This window comes from Bombus pascuorum, chromosome 6 (assembly GCF_905332965.1).
Source record: "Bombus pascuorum chromosome 6, iyBomPasc1.1, whole genome shotgun sequence".
Lineage (NCBI taxonomy): Eukaryota > Metazoa > Arthropoda > Insecta > Hymenoptera > Apidae > Bombus > Bombus pascuorum.
Window position 1 is genome coordinate 5,665,198 of NC_083493.1, and position 19,912 is coordinate 5,685,109.

Consider the following 19,912-nt stretch of genomic DNA (forward strand, 5'->3'; position numbering starts at 1 on the left):
TATAATACAAAACAACACAAAACCTTAATATCCAATTATCGAATAATTAAGTTTTCACATGCCGCATATGATGCGTAATAAAACGTTGCTCGTTTTATTATAAATCGAATTTTATCCAAAATATTAACAGGATATATTTGATTTATTTTGAAATGTTACTCGTATATACGTGAAATATACTTATCTTTCATCGTTAACTACTACCTATTATTCTTACGCTTTTATACAAACGCGGTAAAAAAAATTTTTAAAAAATAAGAAAACGTTGAAGTTCTTTTAAAGTTCATTGCAACAATCTCGAACGAAAAATAGCCATTGAAACGAGGAGGAAAAGAGAACAAAGCGGAACCGGCACACAGCGGACAAAATCCTAGCCCTTCGTCGGATCTTTAAAAAACGAAGAACAGAAGTGTTGTTCTAAAATCAACACGAAGACGATGCATCGAAAACATCAATGAGAAAGCCGGATCGAATAAACTCCCTTTCCACGTGAAATTCCACCTCTAGAAAAAAGGAAAAGGAAAGGAATCAAGGCGTTTCGAAAATGTGTCTCTGGAGGGCAAAACCTGAGAGCAGAGAACCCTAACGGGAACCATGTCGGAAGCCCCGACAGGGATCCCGGAGGAAGAGCCATCAAGCTCGGTTCCCGCGGTGTCGGACACGCATTCCCTTCGCCATCAGTTCCACGATCACGCTCGGAATCTCCGTCGTTCTCCCCGTCTCCTCATCTCGCATCAGTGTGGTACATATTCTAGGTACATATTCACCGGCACGTTCAGCGGTTTTCAGAGCTCGGCGCGCGCGCGCCTATGTACTTTGTCACTCGATAAGTCGGCTGGGTTGGTTATGGAGCAGCGGCGAAATGAACCAGCAGCAGCAGCCTCGAGTGCGGAACACAATGGTCGCTCCGCGCACCGTCGACCCGCAGGATCGAACGAACCGTGTGGACGGGAGACACGTCGCGTCGCGGCTCCGGAGCGGCAGAGGGTGGCAGAGGGGAGACACAGACTGCTGGTTCTCGTATAAACGTAGAATATTGTCGCCGCACATCGAACCAAAATCCCTATCCGGCCGAGGAAAGTTGGCTATGGTCCAGCTCGGAGAGCCGCCGGTGGATCGCTGCCAAATCGCAGCTCCGGACTATCCCGCCGATTGCTCGGACAACCTACACGCCCACCTCCATCGCCGTCTGCCTCGTCCTACGCTCATCTGGCTGCCGAAGGGCCCCGTCCAACTCCCTTCCGACCCCCTTCGGCGTTGCTGTCCTTTCCAGATGACGGCCGAAGAAAAAATGTCGGACGTGGCCGCTGGGCAACCAACCGGGAAATATAGACGGATAGATAGATAAAGGTACGCGGGAAAATAAACCGCCACGGCATGGGCAGCATGGAAAGAGAATAGCTGTCCGCCGGGCGACCGACGTTGAAACGACTACGAGTAGACTGCTGCTTTGGGTGAACGGCGGGAGATAGATTGGCTGTATAAATCGTTGATGATGGACTGGTCGGTTTCGGTCGAATATGGCGGTGGTTTGGAGGAGGTGGTCGGATCATATAGCTACGAGGATTTTCGGTTTTTGGCGTTGAACGTTGTCCAGAAAGAACAGAAACCTTAAAATCCTTTGAGTCTTAAACATATTTTCGATGTTATGATCTCGTTTATGGATAATGCGTTGCGATTTACAGAGTCGATGACGGTATATGGAAGAATGTAAGGGGAAACTTAATAAGTTAAATATATAGATTGCTTGAATATTAACAAGATTTACAACTGCGATATCAGAGTCTTATTATCTGGATGTAATATTGAAAAATGTATAACAAGCTAATAAGCAGTGTGTTACCATTCGTGAAGCTGAAGATAAGTAATAAGAAGCGTAAGAAAGCAAAGTACGGGAAAGAAATATCAGATAAGAGCTGAGTAAGGAATATCTCGGGCATTCTTGGAATTAACATAAAGACATTTTCCGCTACTATAGTCTAGAAATGAACAGAAAGAAAACAATTCCGGTGCTCTGTGTATGATATTCTTTGCAACGGAATCATCTCCTTTCGCGGGATTTTAAAGGATTCTTTATTCAAATATCAATGCACTCTCTATTGACTCGTAAAGACATTGAGAAAGCGTAAAATCAAAAGAATTGTAGCTACGCGAAAGCTTTGAAAGGTGACTATTATATAATTCGGATGGAGAAAAAAATACCTGGAAATTCTTACGTTAAATATTATAGAAATATAAGTTCGAAGATGTGAAAGACTATCGGGTTTGTAATTTCTTTTCTGTAAGTTACAAATGTTGGATCGATTTTAAAAAGATTAATATAGAAACATCGATTCCCCCGGCAAGGACTAAAAATAACAATTTTATTTTATACAAGTTACAGAAATCAGATCGACGTTAAACACATATATATCGGAACATTTGTTCTACTGGAAATAATAAAAAAAAAAAATTGCAATTCGCTCGAGATAGTTAATCGCTGTATTAACCACAGCTCGTTCGCGGCAATTGCAATTTATTTCGAATAATATAGATTTATGTTGAATGAAAACTCACATGAATTTTATGAAAGCTTTTGCTCGGTATCGTTGCGTCGAATGAAAAGAAAATGCTTATAGTTTTAATTAAAAGCCCTTATGAGTATTTTAATGAAAACTAACGATACACCGATTTCTCGATAAGAAAACATCTTGTCTAAAAAATCATTGAGTTTTTCTTCGTGAACAAAGTTTCAGCTTCGTGTCACTTACCGTTTTTAATTCGCTTAATTCTCCGATGCACGTTGCTTCTACTCGAGTTTCTCTCACAACTAGAAATTGAAAACTTTCCTCCTTCTTCGCTATTACGTATCGTGCATACACGGAGGAAAGTTTTTAATAAATGATATTTTAATCGACAGTCTGCCAAGCGCGAATTGCACTTATTATACTATGCATCTTAATAAACTTCGACGTGCGTTTAAAGTAACGCGTTTCTTTTATAAAATAATATCGATTCAATAATCTATAAAGCGTATTTATAAAATGTATTTTCTTCCTAAGTGAATATTTTCGACATAATGGGAAATTTTCTAGTAAATCGTTTTTCGCACGATCAATTTTCTCTTGTTATAGCTCTTAATCGATATCTTTGCATCGTAAATAACTGGCCACGGTTTGGTCCGATTATTTAATTTTTATTTTATTTTACTTTATTCGTTACATCGTATGTGACGGAAATACCATTAGTAATACAAAAGAGAAAAGACACGCAAGCAAGTGAGTGATCCATTAATAATTTTATAATTACTAGGGACTTAATAGCTAAGGCTGCTTCTGACGAATACGTAATTAAACGAGAAAAGAAAACCAAGCACGCGCTTAAATAGAATTTAGATACCAAGAATTGCTAACTAATGAAATAGGAAGGAAAACAATGACACGCGCAAGATCTAAAAGGATATACGAGATCGTTGGTGTTTAAGTAAGCGAAATGGTTGCGGGAAAAAAGATCACTAGATATATGTTTGTGTACTATTGACATGTTTGCATCATACTATTGAAACAACTAAAATAGCCATACAATGTACGATGATGTTGAACTCGAAACAGTTGAGGTTCGTGGAAGTCTCTGAATGTGATTCCCAAAATGTTGGACAACCAGGCGAAGAAATTTATGTGGACAGAATTTGAACAGACTATGCAACCATTGGCCTAACCAGGGAAGCAAAGAAATAAAACCAGAGTACCGCCATTTCGAAAGAACTTAAAAATTCTTGCAATGACTCCTAAGATTCTAAAAACACTATATGTCTCTAAAAATTTGATGTTGTTCCGCGAAATTGAAGTCAGAGGAGAGAAGAATACCAAGATCCTGCACCGACAAAGAATTCCTTTGCATTACGACCAAATCTTCTAGTTTTATATTTAGCTATGTTAAATAGTAATTTGTTTAAATTTTACCATTCTTTTATATTATTTTTAACGATGCATTCTATATTTTACGCGATGCGATCCTAAGTTGAGGGTTAAAATCCAACGTTCCACGTAATGAAAGCGAGAGAATTATTTAAACGCGACAGCTTATCAAACGGCTGATTGTTATTGCTGCATAACAATTAGGTACCAAGGCAACCGAGTCTAGCCGTCATTGTTTTCGTTATCAACTTGAAATTTTCAAACGCTCAGGAATTCGAGCTACTTTCAACGATAGCCCTGAACTCGTTTCGTTAATGTTACATCTGGCTATCGTTAGCTCGTAGCATAATAGCGACGTGGCTGCCAAGAGAGACTTGGACACGGTTGACAAGTCAACCGGCATACGTTCGTTCGTTTCTCCCGCTATTATAGATAAATCGTGGATAGATTTCAAATAAATTGCGATTAAATTGTAGATAAATTAGCGTTGGTGATAAGCACAGAAAAGTTGAATCGTATTTATTATTTTAATATTAATCAGATATATCAATTGCATATCTTTGCTATTACAAATTGCACGCAACTCCATTCGTTTCATTTCTCGATAACGTGATTGTTTAAACGTAAAAATCAACAGAAACTATTTAATGTCGACGGTATTCGTTACGATAGTAGCTACAAATGGTGGTATCCAGACGCTGCACTCGAAGATAGTTTATAAGTAAACACGTTCGATCTTTCACCCCTAATTCTAATTGCAAGTGCCAGTAAACTGTAGCAATCATGCACCGAAGCCATCCATCAGTCGCCTAATTACCATTCGTCGATTTTTAATCGTCTTTAAGAGATTAGTGGTGCAACGGTGACGCTAGAAATAATAGATTATCCAGCGACATTGGCAGCGCCGGAAACCAAGAAGTCGAGGAATCGATACGAGATTAAATTCTCGGGGAACGACAAGGAGCCGCCGCGCCGCAGGGACATATCGAGCGGATAGAGAAGTTGCGCGAGAATACGTTTCCTGGGGCATGGAAACACGGTACGTCTAAGAAACGTAAAACTAACGAGCTCGAGGTGTCGCGGTTTCCGGATAAATCGAACAAGCTTCCAAAAGAATTTCCTAAAATTTAACTCTCTCCTTCCCACGACTATGGTCGCTCGCCGCCAAACAATCTCCGTGACGAGCACATCGCGAATATAATTTTAACACTTTACCGACCGCTAGCGGTTCAACATATGCACGTCCGACCGGCAACTCAGGCGCAGATTCTCCCTGGCGCCGGCTCTGTTTCGGTTTAGACTCTCCAATAGCATTCTTTCCGTTCATCGCAAACGGTAAGTTTTTCAAATTGACATAAACCTGTGGGAGCTTACAGGGCAACGCAACTGACGTAACTGAGCAAGATACCTTGGTACTAAATAACAAATTATTGCTTAAATAACGAGAAAGATTGTCGGCGACAAAAAGGCGATTAATCGGCTATCGATCGGTAAAGTGTTAAGAAGACGATTGTCTTCCATCGATTAGATCGATGATCGGTGGTAACACGAGCTTCGCTCAAACGTGCGTACTACTGACTTTCGACAGAGATAACCGTTACGAAAAGCTTAACAACAACCCTTTTTCGTTTCCGGATGAAACTAGCTGTAACTAGGTTTGTAGGTGGCACGTGGGTAAACTAAAATAAAGAGATCATTAGTATACTTGTGCATGCAAAGTAGCTGTAACTTCTGCTTCTTTATTGATCGTAACTCGTACCGAGGTGGAGCCAAGCGCGAGAATTCGATATGTTCTGGGAAAATTTCGGTCCTTAACGAAATGCCGGTATAAAAGGAAATAGAAGATCGTAGTAGAAATTCGAAACGCTATTTTATGGCTCGAAGCCATCGATCGATATACGTATAGGGTATTATACTTGTAATCGAAAGGACGATAAGGGATTGCGGTTTCTTTTCAAGTTTATGGAAATGATCTCTAACCCTTTGAATATCACGCGTCATTGTAGTGCCATCGACACGTTTACTATGTAAGGAAAGAATATTAATGACATTACTTGTGGGAAAATAACGAGCGAGTTTAGTGGGCAAAAATTTCTTCGTATTAAATTCAACAATACGATACAAATAATATCAATTTGTTGAATAATTTAGTTCTTTGTGGAAACATAGTACGTAATTGTTATTTGTATCGTTAATGGAATTGCTTTCCTTTGTTTCATAATATGAAATTATTCTCATAACGCAGGCAATGATACACGCCTAATAAATAGAAATTAATTTCTACAATTGAATTCATATTTTTATTGTATTACCGATATTCGTTACTTTATAATGAACGTGCAAAGGTAATTTGATATTTTTTCAGAAATATTTTACGTTGTAGAATTGTGATTACAGATGGTAAAAGATTAAATGGAAAATATCTTCCCACGGTATTTTAATACTCGAAAGCCATAACAAATTTTACGGAGTACCGCAAAAATTAAATTCGTTGATACAAGTAATGGTAACTTGAAAATTCGAAAACAGATACATCGCGGAAAGGAAAACACGCGATTAATTAAAGCTATATCACGATTCTTTCCTCGATGTCCCATTACGCGCGGGTCACAATATTTCACGATCGCGAAACGAAGGTAACCGAAAACGGCTGACTTTTCCTGCAACTCGTTAAAATAATCAAAAATGTATTAAACGATCTTCAAATATGCAGTTTGTCTCGCTGCCCAGTTTTGAAAAGCTCATCTAGTTCCTCTGACAAACTCGTACTTTTATAACGTATTAACGCGTGAATGCCACGCGCTCGCACTCGTTGGAATTAATCAGTTTTCCTTTGAAAACGCGTAGAACAAATATCGGTATCGGTGATCCTTTACGGCGTATATCGTGATTAAAAAGCCTGCCTCAGGCATATTCCATCGATTTTTGTTTCACCGCGAAAACCAGCTACTCAGCCTGTCGGTGCGCGATTTTCGTCCTCGTCATTATATCAGAAAGAAGGTGGAATTTCCTCGTTTCGAAAGGAACAAACCACTTCCGATTTACCTTAATATTCGATTCTTATGTGTTTATACGATTCTAATTACAAATCTAATCACAAATATTTTCTTCCTAAAAATCTGTTCGAAATTTTGAAATATTTCTGACAAATAAATAAATCGCTATAAATTTTTACGCGTTTTTTCGAATTCAACATCGGTATAATCATTCGAGACTCGTGTATTTCGCGCGAGAATTTGTAGAATTTCTTTCACGTTCGATCGGTTACAGCTACCGTTCGTATCTTTGTTCCTCGACTGTTCCTGTTGAATTTGGAACAATAGTGGAAATCCTTTCAATAAAAAACTACCAAAAGCATACACGACTCGTGGAATTTACCATGGAACGTATACCGGTTGAATTCGTTTTTCTTAGTGAAACAAGTTTTCGGAAACATTGCACGCATATCTAATACGCGTATTTAAATTTACTTACAAGTCTATGCATATTTGCTTATATACGCTCTACGTATCACCAAAGTTCTATAATTTTCCGGATCTCTGGCCTGAATATGTACCTTTGTTACCTGAAAGTTTTTTGTCAATGGTGTTAGCCGCGCTCCAGTTATTTCCAGTTATCGTTGAGTTTAAGCGAGCACCAAAAAAGCTGTTGAATCTTTACTTTTCCTAGAACGTATTGGCAATCGAGGATTAAACATTAAAAGTGATTTCAGGATCGAGTCTGGGAGTCGAAAACAGCCTGTCGTAACGTTCTCTTGATGTTAGATCCGTTATATCTTGAAAATGATAATTATTACTATAACACGCTACTCCGTGATTTACGAGAGACTTTGAGTTAACCGATACCTTCTGTAATTAAATACTATCACAACACGTTTCATAACAGCCTTAATCAATACTTAATTATCGTCTTTAATGCACGTGATGTATTATAGGTCAAAGAGAACTCAACGCAAACTACCTCTTATATGCAGAACTAACTCTAACAAATTCATCTATGTCTGCCGTATCTTTGCGTCGAATATTTTAAAAAAGCAACGTTGTTTCAATAAAAAAAAAAAAACGTAGCTGTGTCACACTTTCAGTAAACGTGTTATTTGTACAAGTTGCAATATTTCCGTGATTCTACTACGAAACATGCAACTTTTGATAATAGAAATTTGCTTGCGATACTGATTGCTGTGCGATAGCGACTGAACTAGCAAAAAGAAAGAAACGAAATATTTTGCAAGTAGATCTGCAGTCAATGAAAGCAGAATTTGACGTGCACGAAATAAGTCAGACTTTGTCATACGATGAGAAACGTCTAGTTAGCTCGATAGAAGTAGAAATCGATATTATTAAATTACACAAACTTACAGCTGTTCGAATGTGTCAAAGGAAGGAAACATCATCGATGTATTTCACATACGATAAAACCGATTCTGTTCGGCTGATATTGTACCGCTATAAAGTCTATTCGCGTTCCAATGAAAACCTTAATCGACAGAGGATCGAATTTAAATCCGGAAATGACTTGACATGGGAAATGTCAAAATAAAGTATGCCTCGCCAAATGAATTAACAGCGGCTACAATTTAGTCAGAAAACTCTATTTACTCGTGGTCTCTAATAGTCGAGACCGTACCCTCTCGACTATCATAACTATAAAGTCTATCTACGCCTTGAAGGGAAACCCCCGCCCATTTGGAATTATCTAACGAAAAGCATCGCTGATCGGCAAGTTCGTGGATCAGCGATTTTCTCTCGATTAAACTTTCCTCTGACCGAATTTAAACGGTCGTCGTTGCCTCGTTGTAATTGATGAAAATATAGTCACCCAAAACCGCGTATGTACTTAGATGTCATATCGGATATGATTTTCACTTTTACAGATTTTCCTCGATTTCTCGATTGATTAGATTTACGACGCGTAACGTAATATACGTAGCTATTTCGGAGGGCTTTGCTTAAGACTTTGACTGTCACGTTGGTCATATACGACCGGCATGACTTCTTCTGTGACGCTACGGTGGTCATTGGAGAACGGAGAACTTGAACTTCTTACAATTATAAAACTTGTATGAAAATTGACAGTTAGGGCATCTTGAATATAAACGATAAATAGAAGATACTTTGAAATAAAAAGTGTCCCATTAAAAAATTGAACATTTTTGTTAGAACATCAATAAAAAAAATGAGAACAAATCCTGCATCTAATGATGCACTGTGTTAAAACACTTTAAACATAAATGTGGCACATCAATACATTGTGGACAATAGATGGTCACCTTTTTGGTCCGATTCTTAGCAATTTTTGATCCTGACTGTTTAACATTTTTTTTACAACACTCTCTGCAAAATTTTTGTGCCAGGTACGCCTGCCCTTCTTTCTTCTGGATTTCGTGTCGCAATCTTTGTCGAATAAGTATATTCGACGGTTCTGGCGAATGGCACTGTGTAAGGTGCATTGCGAGTGCCATTCTAAAATCTGATACCTTGATTTTTGCTTTTGTTGCTTGTTTATAGAGTATCATCGCGTTTGAAATTGATGTATTTAACAATAACTCTAAAGTTTATTTTATATACCACTTGAGGGTTCTTCTATGTGGTATAGAATATGCTATCATTTAATCTGATAAATCTACAGCAAATTTTCCTCTGTTGTATTCTACCATTACCATTGGTTTTTCACAAACATAATTTTCTTTGCGGACCTCTACCATTTCAGTTTAATATCTTCTGTTCATCTTCACGTTTCAACAATATATTCTGCACGTTTTGCTTACGACGAAATAACAAATGCAAATGATTTGTTGAAATAAAGGAAGCCTTGTTATAATACGTCGCTGTCAACTGTTACCTAAGCACCCACGGTGGTCATCCGTGACCACCAATAAGATAAACGGTCCATTGGGGAAGAATGTCGTCTACATCATTAATTTATTATTATTTTGCCATTATATGTTTTGAATAATAAAAATGTGATTTCGACGTGGCAGTCAGAGTGTTAATAGCTCAAGCCTCAACTGGCACGAAGTTTTAATTAACTAAGTCAATATTGGTGACCACATTGTTTTCTTATATAATAGCCGATGATATTTGTGATCATCTTGTACGACTGAGAATTGTCCTGTCGGCAAATATTAGAACGATACGTTGGCACTTAACTAGGACGAGTGTACGAATTCTTAAATTGCTTTTCCATCAGCCTCGGCTTTTGTAACTGCCTTTCAAAAGGAAAGAAAAAGCGAAGGGATTACTCGTTTCACCAACGATCTCGCTAGAACCCTCATCGATAACCGAAAGAACGTGAATTTGACAAACTTCCTTCGACCATGCTTTGTCTCTGACTAAAATCGAACGACCGAAAAAATATCACCTATCGTATTTTAAGGGGAAGAATAATTCGCCGACGAAAAGTTTTTCGCCAACGTAGCCGAGTTTCCACTTTCACGCGTGCTTTTCCGAAGAGAGGAACGTAAGCGGAAGTTGGTTGGCTTATTCGACTTTTAAACTTAAGAAGGGTAATGGACGAGAGACGAGCAACAAGGACAAAGCCACGTTCGCTCGCCTCTTCAACGTTCCCAGTCGGTTCTCTCGTTGTTCGCCAATGTTTTCACGATCGTACGCCACACGTTCATCCGCGTGGCTTATTTAAAGTAAGAACTAACCGGCTCATACACACGTCGTTCCTTTGCAAATACCGCATCCCAATACCACGCAAACTTTCACGTACAGATTTATCGTACGGCGAAAAGCCGAAGATTATTTTTACACACTCACAACTAGAATTTTCAGCGAATAACCATGATAATCGTAAAATGAATTTTCAAAATACTCGTAAATGAACGAAACCAAGATTAACGTTTTAATAATGATATAATTACGGATATTCTATTAATATTCTATTAGCATAATACCAAGTATGGACTTGCATATGTATAATATATTTATATCGTACAGTACATTATTATATCGTACAGTATTTCGGGGCTTCGTTAAATTTGCTTACATATAATCAAGTAAATTCATCAATCGGTGCATTTCGCAAGCTAATCATTTTTAAAATATATTCAGCTTCTCAGTTTAAAAGCGGGAAAAATTTTCGTAATTTCGTGCATTGTAGCGGTTAGTAACACTGTGCAGCACGAAACTGAATCTCGATGTATAGCCGAAAGTATAAAATCATTTCTAATGAAATAAATTCGTTCAAAATATAAAACATTTTACGTTCCCGATTCAAACAGTGAGATACCTGTTTCCAAAAATTATTTACTTAATTAATTAATTTATTTGTTTATTGATGGGAAAAATCCATTAGTAAAAAACATTGTACGTGTATGAGATACAGAGTGATAAATAAACCAGTGAGATGGAACAGATAAGAATCTAAAACGAAGTACGAGTTGGCTTAACACGCCAGTGCTGCTATTTTATTCCTGTGCTCGTATTCGTACTTGTAATAACATTAAATGGTTATTTTTTTAAATAAATCCTACTTTTTTCAATTAATGTACGTTAAATTTCCATTATTTAAATGTTCAACTGTATGGCTTATTTATTCTGGTCACTAAACGAACTATATTTTTGCTGGTACGCACCGTCCGATGGAACATTCAAGCGTGAGCCACCGATGGCGCACGCTGGCCTGAACGTGTTAAAAAAGTGAGGCGACTGATAAAAAAAGATCGGTGAATGCACGAACATTATTGGCGCGTATTATCCATTCGATTAAAGTACCTAGATTGATCATAGTTCATCGTATTATCATATTAAAGATCATCGGATTAAGAATTTATCCTTGTAACCTCTGCTTTAAATCGAAAGTGTCGGAACATTCTTATCTTCCTTCGAGGATCGTATGAATTAAGAAAAAAATGTCCCCTCTATAATTGTAAAAGACACATTTGCATCTCGGTTAAACGAACTTATTCAGATTACGAGCGAAAGGAGGTCCGAAAGAAAATATGTTCTATAGATGAGTGACATACATGTTTGATCGGCTTCGTGGAAAGTTTGTCGAATGCAGAAGAAGATTTCCGAAGTAGCACGGTTGCTCGTGTATATTCGCCTCCTATGTATTGGCGAGGAGTTTTAACATGGGCCATTGGGTCGGAGTAAAAACATTTTGTTACGTAACATTGGAACGGAAACTCACGTGGACGTTTAGAAAGCACCGACTTGGAAAACATATTTCGAAAAGAACTTAGACTGAAATTCGGAAAGGAAACACATACGGATCAGAGTTTACGACAAGTTTTCCTCTTGCATCGCTACCTACGTCGAATCGCGAGAAAGTGCTTGTTTTTCAACTAGTAGGAAAAGTGACTTCTCCTCGCGTAAAATATTAGATCTATAAAAGTGAAATAAACATAATCGCGAATAAATCTTTATTTCGGATTGTTCGCTTTCCCTGCAAAATTATTTGCGCTTCGAACGTTATACGATATTGCGAAAACGTACGAGGTGGTTTCATTTTGTTGGTTTAGTATATTCATTCCGTTCGATTTTTCGTCACAGATGAAAATTCAAAAGTTTCATCCAACTAGTATTCACGTACCATGCGTTTGTCAACAAACAGTTTTAATATCCAGTAGCTTTATTCGCATCTTTGTTAAACAGAAATCATTATTCTCTGCACGCTAGTGGATTTCGCAAAGAATACGTATACAATTTTATACTTCCATTATCATCTTTTTCTTTTAAATATTCAAGAGAAACGAACATCTCTCTAATAATTTACAGATTTTTAGTAGTATATTTTTTAGTACATATATTCGCTTAGAAAATGCTCACTATAATTTTTCGATGTTGCTAATCGAAGCCTTAGGAAGTAAAAACAATACTTTTTTTTACTCCGTGCCACGTATTACGAACAACTTTTGATTTTAAACGCAATAAACGTGTACAATAAAATCCTATATAGTGTTACCTGTACATGGATCACAAAGAACTTTTCAATTTTTAAAGGATTACGTAGAATATAAATTAAAACGCCGAACGAGCGTTTGTAACGTGTATTGGTCGAAAGCGAATTCAAGTAAGCACTAAAATATCGTGCAAACTTTTTAAATAATTTGAAAAGTTTAAAAGCAACTGAAAAACGCTTTTTGTAGGTATCTTCGTACCTACTTCATACTTACCTCCTCTATTCGAGCTACTTATATAATAGCGGAACAATGAATTAATTAAAATTCATCGATCTATACCATCAACCTGTGACTAAATAAAAATAGAAGCGCTGGGTTAGCATCGTTCTTTAAAATCCGGACCCTATAAAAAACGAAAACAATTAACCGAACCTTTTAAAGAGGCTAAACCTGGTAACACTGACGCAGCCTCAACTTAGTTCGTCTATTCAGCTGGTCGAGTGTTTTCGTGATCAAGGATGCGGAGCTTTATTAAAGCTAGCAGTGTATTTACTAAAAACTGCTTCCCTAAGCGCGCAACTTTGAAAGCGAGGTGCTTGCCGCTTTGACAAGAAACGAACAACAATTTGCATTCTCGAAGTCGCTGCGTTTTCAGCCCGTTGATCATCCTTCCAGCTTCTGCTTTTCCCGAATTTCCGTCGGCGAATTTGTAATTACATGATTCCGCTTAACGTGCACGGCATGGCGAGTTCTTTCAGCAGTGGAAAACCGTTTTGCATTTCGCACCTTCTCGCAAAATTCACTTTTGAATTCATCGCACCACGGAGAGCACTTGTGGACGTTTCGTCCTGTTAAATGTGACTATCCGTTGTCGTGATTTCCCTTACGGTTTTCCAAGCTTAGAATTCTAAAAATTTATGTATCTTTTCATCGATTAGATTTTACTCGATAATAATTTTCACGATAACAGAGGTGTATACTCAGAAAAGTTAAGCTTTCAAGTTAACTTACACATGGGATATTGAGTTTTCTAGATTCCGTTATTATTGATTAAATCGGTTATTATATGAAATATCGGCACATAAGACACTTCCGGTTTCTTCTTCGAAAATATTCGGGAAATTACGAGAATCGTCGAATTTCAAAAGTAATTTGCTAGTGCATTCCGACATGTGGTAGCAGCTCATGGTGTACCATGCCGAAACTCATAAATAGCAAATAATAGAAAATGATTAAAAATTGTAGCTATCTAAAGTCTGGTACTTAGTGTTTCATTAATCTTATAAGAAATATGCAAAAGTTAACATTTATCATAAAGAGAAAGAGAGAAAAACAAATATTACACGTTTTTTGAAAATTCCTTATTAGTTTGACGAAGTCATTCCGAGTTTCCACCGAGGTGATTTCTTAAGCTGATAGAAACTGGGACACTGGCCTTTAGCGGTAACTTTCTAGCGAAATTAGCTTAGTTCCCGGGGAAGTTTACTACGAGTAATAAACTCGTAAATCCAGTGCAGCAAAAATTGAGAAATTTGTAAACATGGTGGCCAACGAGTGATAACTGTTGCACAAGAATGAGTCGAGCGCCAGAAGAGCAAAGGAAACTAAACTTTTAACTCTGATAAACTAAACTCGATTTCCCGTAAAACGTGGATAATTCTTCGCTAAAAATCGTATTAAAATTCACGTAAAATTATTTCGAATTAGTCGAACTTGCTATACGAAACGTAGGAAACTTAATTCTCGAGAAAATTTAATTACACAAAAGTAATACCTATACATACCGCTCCGACTATCTCAACGTGTTTGTACCAATAAGCACGACAATGCTTGGTGATTTGTTAATTATATAGCTAAACGATAATATCATTTTCTGATAACAAGTTGATTTTCAAATCGATATACCTACAATAAAAAAAAAGAACAATAAAATGTTGGTCATTTCTGGAAGCTAGCACTTTGGGAGTTTTCCCAGCATATCGTAACCGGGAGACGTCAGTTCGACGTTTTATTCAATGTTTTATCGAACACGAATTACCCTTTCTTCGTGCTAATGCCCCCCAAAGAATAGCCGCATTAATGGTTTTTAGCCTCGCTCGTGCGGAATTAACGAGCAAGTGACAGAAAACTTTCGCTACGTTTCCTTTCAACCGACTTCCATTCAGTCTTTGCTCGCTTGGATTACGGTTCTTTAACGTTATTGTTCCCGGAGAATTTTTAATATTAATGGCCATCATCGGCTACCGGTGTACTAGCGCAGCGATTCGAAACGTCCGTGATTTAAAGGCTAACATCAAGGCACGGCTCGTGTCACACGAACTATGCATTAAGGGCAAATTTGAATTTAAGATGACTCAAGAGCTCTTTGTGAGACCGATCCTTATTTTTGTCTATGCAAGCGGGCTGTGAGGGTAACTCGTTAGGCGAACCTCTTTAACGTCATACTCGATCCTATGTTTTGCAACGATTGCTCTTTTCCACTTGACATCGATTCTTTTTCATACTTCTTGCCTCTTTCCTTCCTTCCTTCCTTCCTTCCTTCCTTCCTTCATTCATTCGTTCGTTCTTTCCTTCAATTTCTTTTCCTTATCCGTTTTGGTCTTTACAAGTTCAAGTAGAGGAAATTATGGCTACAAAGTGGTATAACAGTACAATGTTATACTAAAGTAACAGAATTTTTGTAGAACAGAATGGTTTACGTAAGAATAGCGTAATGTTTAAACGCACAAGTAGATAAATAAAAGAATTCTAATTAAATAGGATTAACTGACAACGTATCGAATTGTAAAATTGTAAAAAATTATAAAATTGCTTTAAAAGACACAAAATAGAACGCCTCGTTGTGTGTAATAGTATTGAGGTGAAATACAGTGACCCTCGGTAATACGTAATTTTAGTTTTCCCTGAAAGTTGCGAACTAATTCACAGGAACAAACATATGGCCGCTGTTATTTCGTGTCCGCTTAATTAACAAGAACTATCGCGTTAATGTAAATTAGTAATTTTCAATGTTTCAACGATGACACTGAACATGAATGATGAAATGATCTATAGCGTTCGTAATACATTAACCAACGACGTATTAGCGAGTGGTTTTCAATTAAATCGAATACGTGAAAATGTTATATTAACATTTTACGTGGGGAGCGGAACAGCCTCGGAAAGGACATGTTTTCCTACATATACACACACGAGTTAGCATAATTGATATTACGCTATGGCGTAACGTCATTCACCCCATTATGCAAGAGGTCGCTGTTCAAATTAATATTAACACCTTATTAGCAGCCAGGAAATTACAATTTCTCGCATGTACCACCCACTTGAACTGTTAGTTTTATAAGGATACTAATTTTATAATGCGCGTTATGGACAAACCGACACAAAATTATTATTATCACTTAACGATGGTATCGCATTAACAGAGTACAGTACCGTGCGTATACTGCGTGTAGCAATCGTTGATTAATAATTTCTACCCTCCTAACCAGTTAATCGAAAATTGAAATTCTCTTAAAATGCCGTACGTAGAATTTAATCCTTCTGCAGTGTATAGTATATATGTATACGTATCTACATACATATATATGTATTACGCGATGTTGGTTTCATCGGTAACGTGGAGTAGAGGAGTAGAGGTACTGATAATAATTAAATTATGATGCTCGAAGTGCTTCGAACATTGAACTCTTCTAAAACGTGTAATAGAATTATGTAACAACAGGTTTTCGTATGTTGCATAATAAACTGTTAACGTTAAAGGAAACAATGTTAGGGAAAGTTTCAAGGAAATTTGTTACCTTTTTAAAAAGGAGCTGATTTTGTGATACTGTTCCTTTAAATAAACTGCTGAAACTGGTAATTTTACTTGATTACATCGTCACACAAAGTAAAGCTAATATATTGTTCTATATTGAATAAGAAGCTTTGAATACGTTTGTATTACAATGAATAGTAACGCAAAGAGTTCTAGAAATATTCATTTTCGCCATACCGTAAGATATTCGCGCAACTCTTTCCTCACAGAGAAACTTGCAAAAAGAAAAAACACATTTGTCTAAATTGAAAAATGTCAATTCGACCTTTAGTTAAGAGAGAAGCAGCGAAATAAAAATTACATAGCTACAAAAACAACCAATTGGAATAAGAAACATAACTAAATCGGTGGAAAAATGGTCGAAAATCGATACCCGTGAGCCACGCGTGAAACGAAGCAAAGAAAGGCGCGATATATAGAGGACGAGCGGTTTATCGAGCGATTTACAATTATTTCAGAGTCAACGAGCGACGTCACGGAAGGAGTTTACGCCGGCGAGCGTGCCCGTTTGGTTTATGGGGTGTTCACAACCCCCGTGAACTCGATCGGCGGTTCGGCCGTCTGCGCTTTCTCCATGAAGAACGTCCTCGAAGTCTTCCAGGGTGCGTTCAAGGAACAAGAAACCATAAACAGCAATTGGTTGCGAGTACTTCCGGAAAAGGTGCCCGAGCCTAGACCCGGTGCATGCGTAAACGACTCCAGGACACTTCCAGATGTGACCGTAAATTTCGTCAAAGCGCACCCCCTCATGGACGATGCGGTCCAATCCTTCTTTTCATTACCTGTGATAACCAAAGTCAGCTTCAAGTAAGTGCTTGCTGCTCATTATTCGTCATTTCTTTGTTTGTGATTCGAAGCGCTGTCTTGTCGTAATAGGATTTTTCTCCTTAAATATATCTATACATTTTTCTTTTTTAATGGAATTATATACTTTCCTTGGTTCTCCAAGTTGCTCGAGTTATCCTATGAATAGAAGACGAATAAACGTTATTATTTTCGTGAATATGTTGTGAATATTTGAACATATCTTTGCTTGATAGCCACTTTATCGAAACACTTGTTAATAGCAGCAACAGCAGTAGTAGTAGTAGTAGTAGTAGTAGTAGCAGCAGTCGTCGGAAAGCGAACTAGACAGCAACTAACTTTATGTTCAAGTCAAACATTGCTTCGTAACAACTTACTATAACAAGCAAGATTGCTAAATGAATGGAATTATACAAAATGGCAACGCAACTTGTTCAACGTTAATTTCCGGTACAGTCACAGCTAACGTAATCTCGTAGAGTTTCCAATTATTTGGAGTGTCGAAAATGATACCAATTGTAAGAGTACGATGTTGGAATATAATTTGAAAGAGCGACGATCAAACCGAAGTGTCATATTCCAGTTACAGATTTACCAAAGTCGCCGTGGATCCTCAAGTGAAGGCGTTGGATGGCAAAGCCTACGATATCCTGTACGTCGGAACAGGTGAGTTACCGCAATTGTGCACCACGGCGAACAAACAAAAGCACTCGCACGGCATTTAATTATAATAATTTCATAATTATTCGCAGACGACGGCCGAGTTCTCAAAGCGCTTAATACTCGAGCGCCGGATTCTCTGAACAACGTTAGCCAGGTCATCGTCAGCGATGTTCAAGTGCTCAAGTACGGTAAGCGGTCCTCGAAAATCTCCACGCATTTTTGCCCTGCAAATGAAACGCTCGGAGCCTCGTGAAATTCAACGTTCGATCGTTCCACATCCGATAATCATCGATCCAATTATGGAAATCACATTATCTATGTTCTAATTCTAAGCCAAAGAATTTAATCAAACCGTTGAATTACCATGTACAAAAATCCTAATAATACGTATTACAAATTTTAATTAATTTAATTAATATTAATTTTAATTTTAATTAATATTAAAGTAGTCTTTTTATTAAAGTAATTTTCGTTGATCAAATTTCCAACATTGGTGAAACGTTGACCGATAACATCGCACGAACCGCAGCAAACACGTTTTCTTCCGAACTACGAACCGATATCCCTTCGTGCTTAATCCCTACACGAGAATTAAAGCGTCCAATTCCGTTCACGTTCAGGACAAGCGATCAAGGATCTGTTGGTGGTCCACCTGGCCGGCGAGGCGAGCAAGTTGGTCGTGTTTGCTGACTCCGAAATTCGTGCGGTACCACTGCATCATTGCGACGCGGCAGCGGCGGTCACCTGCGCGTCTTGCGTTGCACTTCAGGATCCACATTGTGCTTGGGACGCTACGAAGAATCTGTGTGTGGCCGTGTCGACTAAGCTGCACGACAGCGATGCTGACAAAACCCTCTTCCAGGACATTATGAACGGCAGACACAAGGGCTGCGGCTACGAGCAAGGTAATTCCCGTTAACGCAAACTCTCCTTAATTGAGTTGAGACATTTAAAGCTCAATCTCTCGCGAGATTATAAAACGTTATCGACGCGTCTCTAATGTAAACTTGTCGTTCTCGCTTGAATTTCTATTTTTCCATTTTCTTTTTTTTTTTTTTTTTCAATGAATTCACGCTGATTGGTTTCTTTCTTTTTTCTCTTTTTTTTTTCTCTGTCTCTCTCTTATTTTTTATCAAAGGATTGACAATCCTGATAGCAACGATTACTTAATACGACGAGTCTCTGTGAGATTTGTAGGTTCTCGTAACAAGCGAGAAACGGTAGTTTCTAAGCAGAATTTAAACGAAAGAAAAAACTAACGCTTTCAATTTGGCAGAACGGTATGATACCTATATACTAAAAACGCAGTAACAGGAGATCTATCCGTACAACGATTAATCAAGGACGGCTAGATAAAAGATAAAAATAAAAGGGCCTATCGTCTTTTCGCTGAAAAAGAATAAATACGTAATTCTATAGCGCGATGATGCACGACCACTTTGCGAAGATCACGCCGAAAAAGTTAGTTGAATTAGATTGGAAAGTGTCATCGCACAACCTCCATATTCACTAGATATTGCACAATCGAATTATGGTCTCTCTACAGCACTTTGACGTTTTTAACCGATAAACAAATTTTCTTGCGGAGATAATATCAAAAATGCTATATGTCAATTTACTGAACTGCAAAAGTGTAAATTTTATTCGTTAGAAGAATTAGATCCCTCTGGTATACAGCGTAAGTCAATCAAAACTATTATTATCTAGAACAACTCGTTACCTATTGATTATACGAAAAAACGTTTTAGACGAATTATATTGCGTTCTAAGAGACTCGTCGAATGGATGCAATTCGATCTTTTAATATCTTGGCAGTTTCTCCAGCTGTATAAACATTGGAATAAATTATCGAACGCAGTTTATCTCGCTCAGGATTAAAGG

At 37.8% G+C, this 19,912-nt stretch overlaps 1 protein-coding gene across 2 annotated transcripts in view; it reads left to right on the top strand.

Moving 5' to 3' along the window:
• Positions 1 to 19,912, top strand: part of LOC132908185 (semaphorin-1A-like) — a 395,917-nt gene that overhangs the window by 363,489 nt on the left and 12,516 nt on the right. For both annotated transcript variants that reach the window (XM_060961947.1, XM_060961946.1), the window contains exons 10-13: positions 17,023 to 17,371; positions 17,952 to 18,034; positions 18,121 to 18,219; positions 18,652 to 18,936. In XM_060961947.1, coding sequence (XP_060817930.1) covers positions 17,023 to 17,371; positions 17,952 to 18,034; positions 18,121 to 18,219; positions 18,652 to 18,936 — 816 coding nt within the window. The remainder of the gene's footprint in view (positions 1 to 17,022; positions 17,372 to 17,951; positions 18,035 to 18,120; positions 18,220 to 18,651; positions 18,937 to 19,912) is intronic.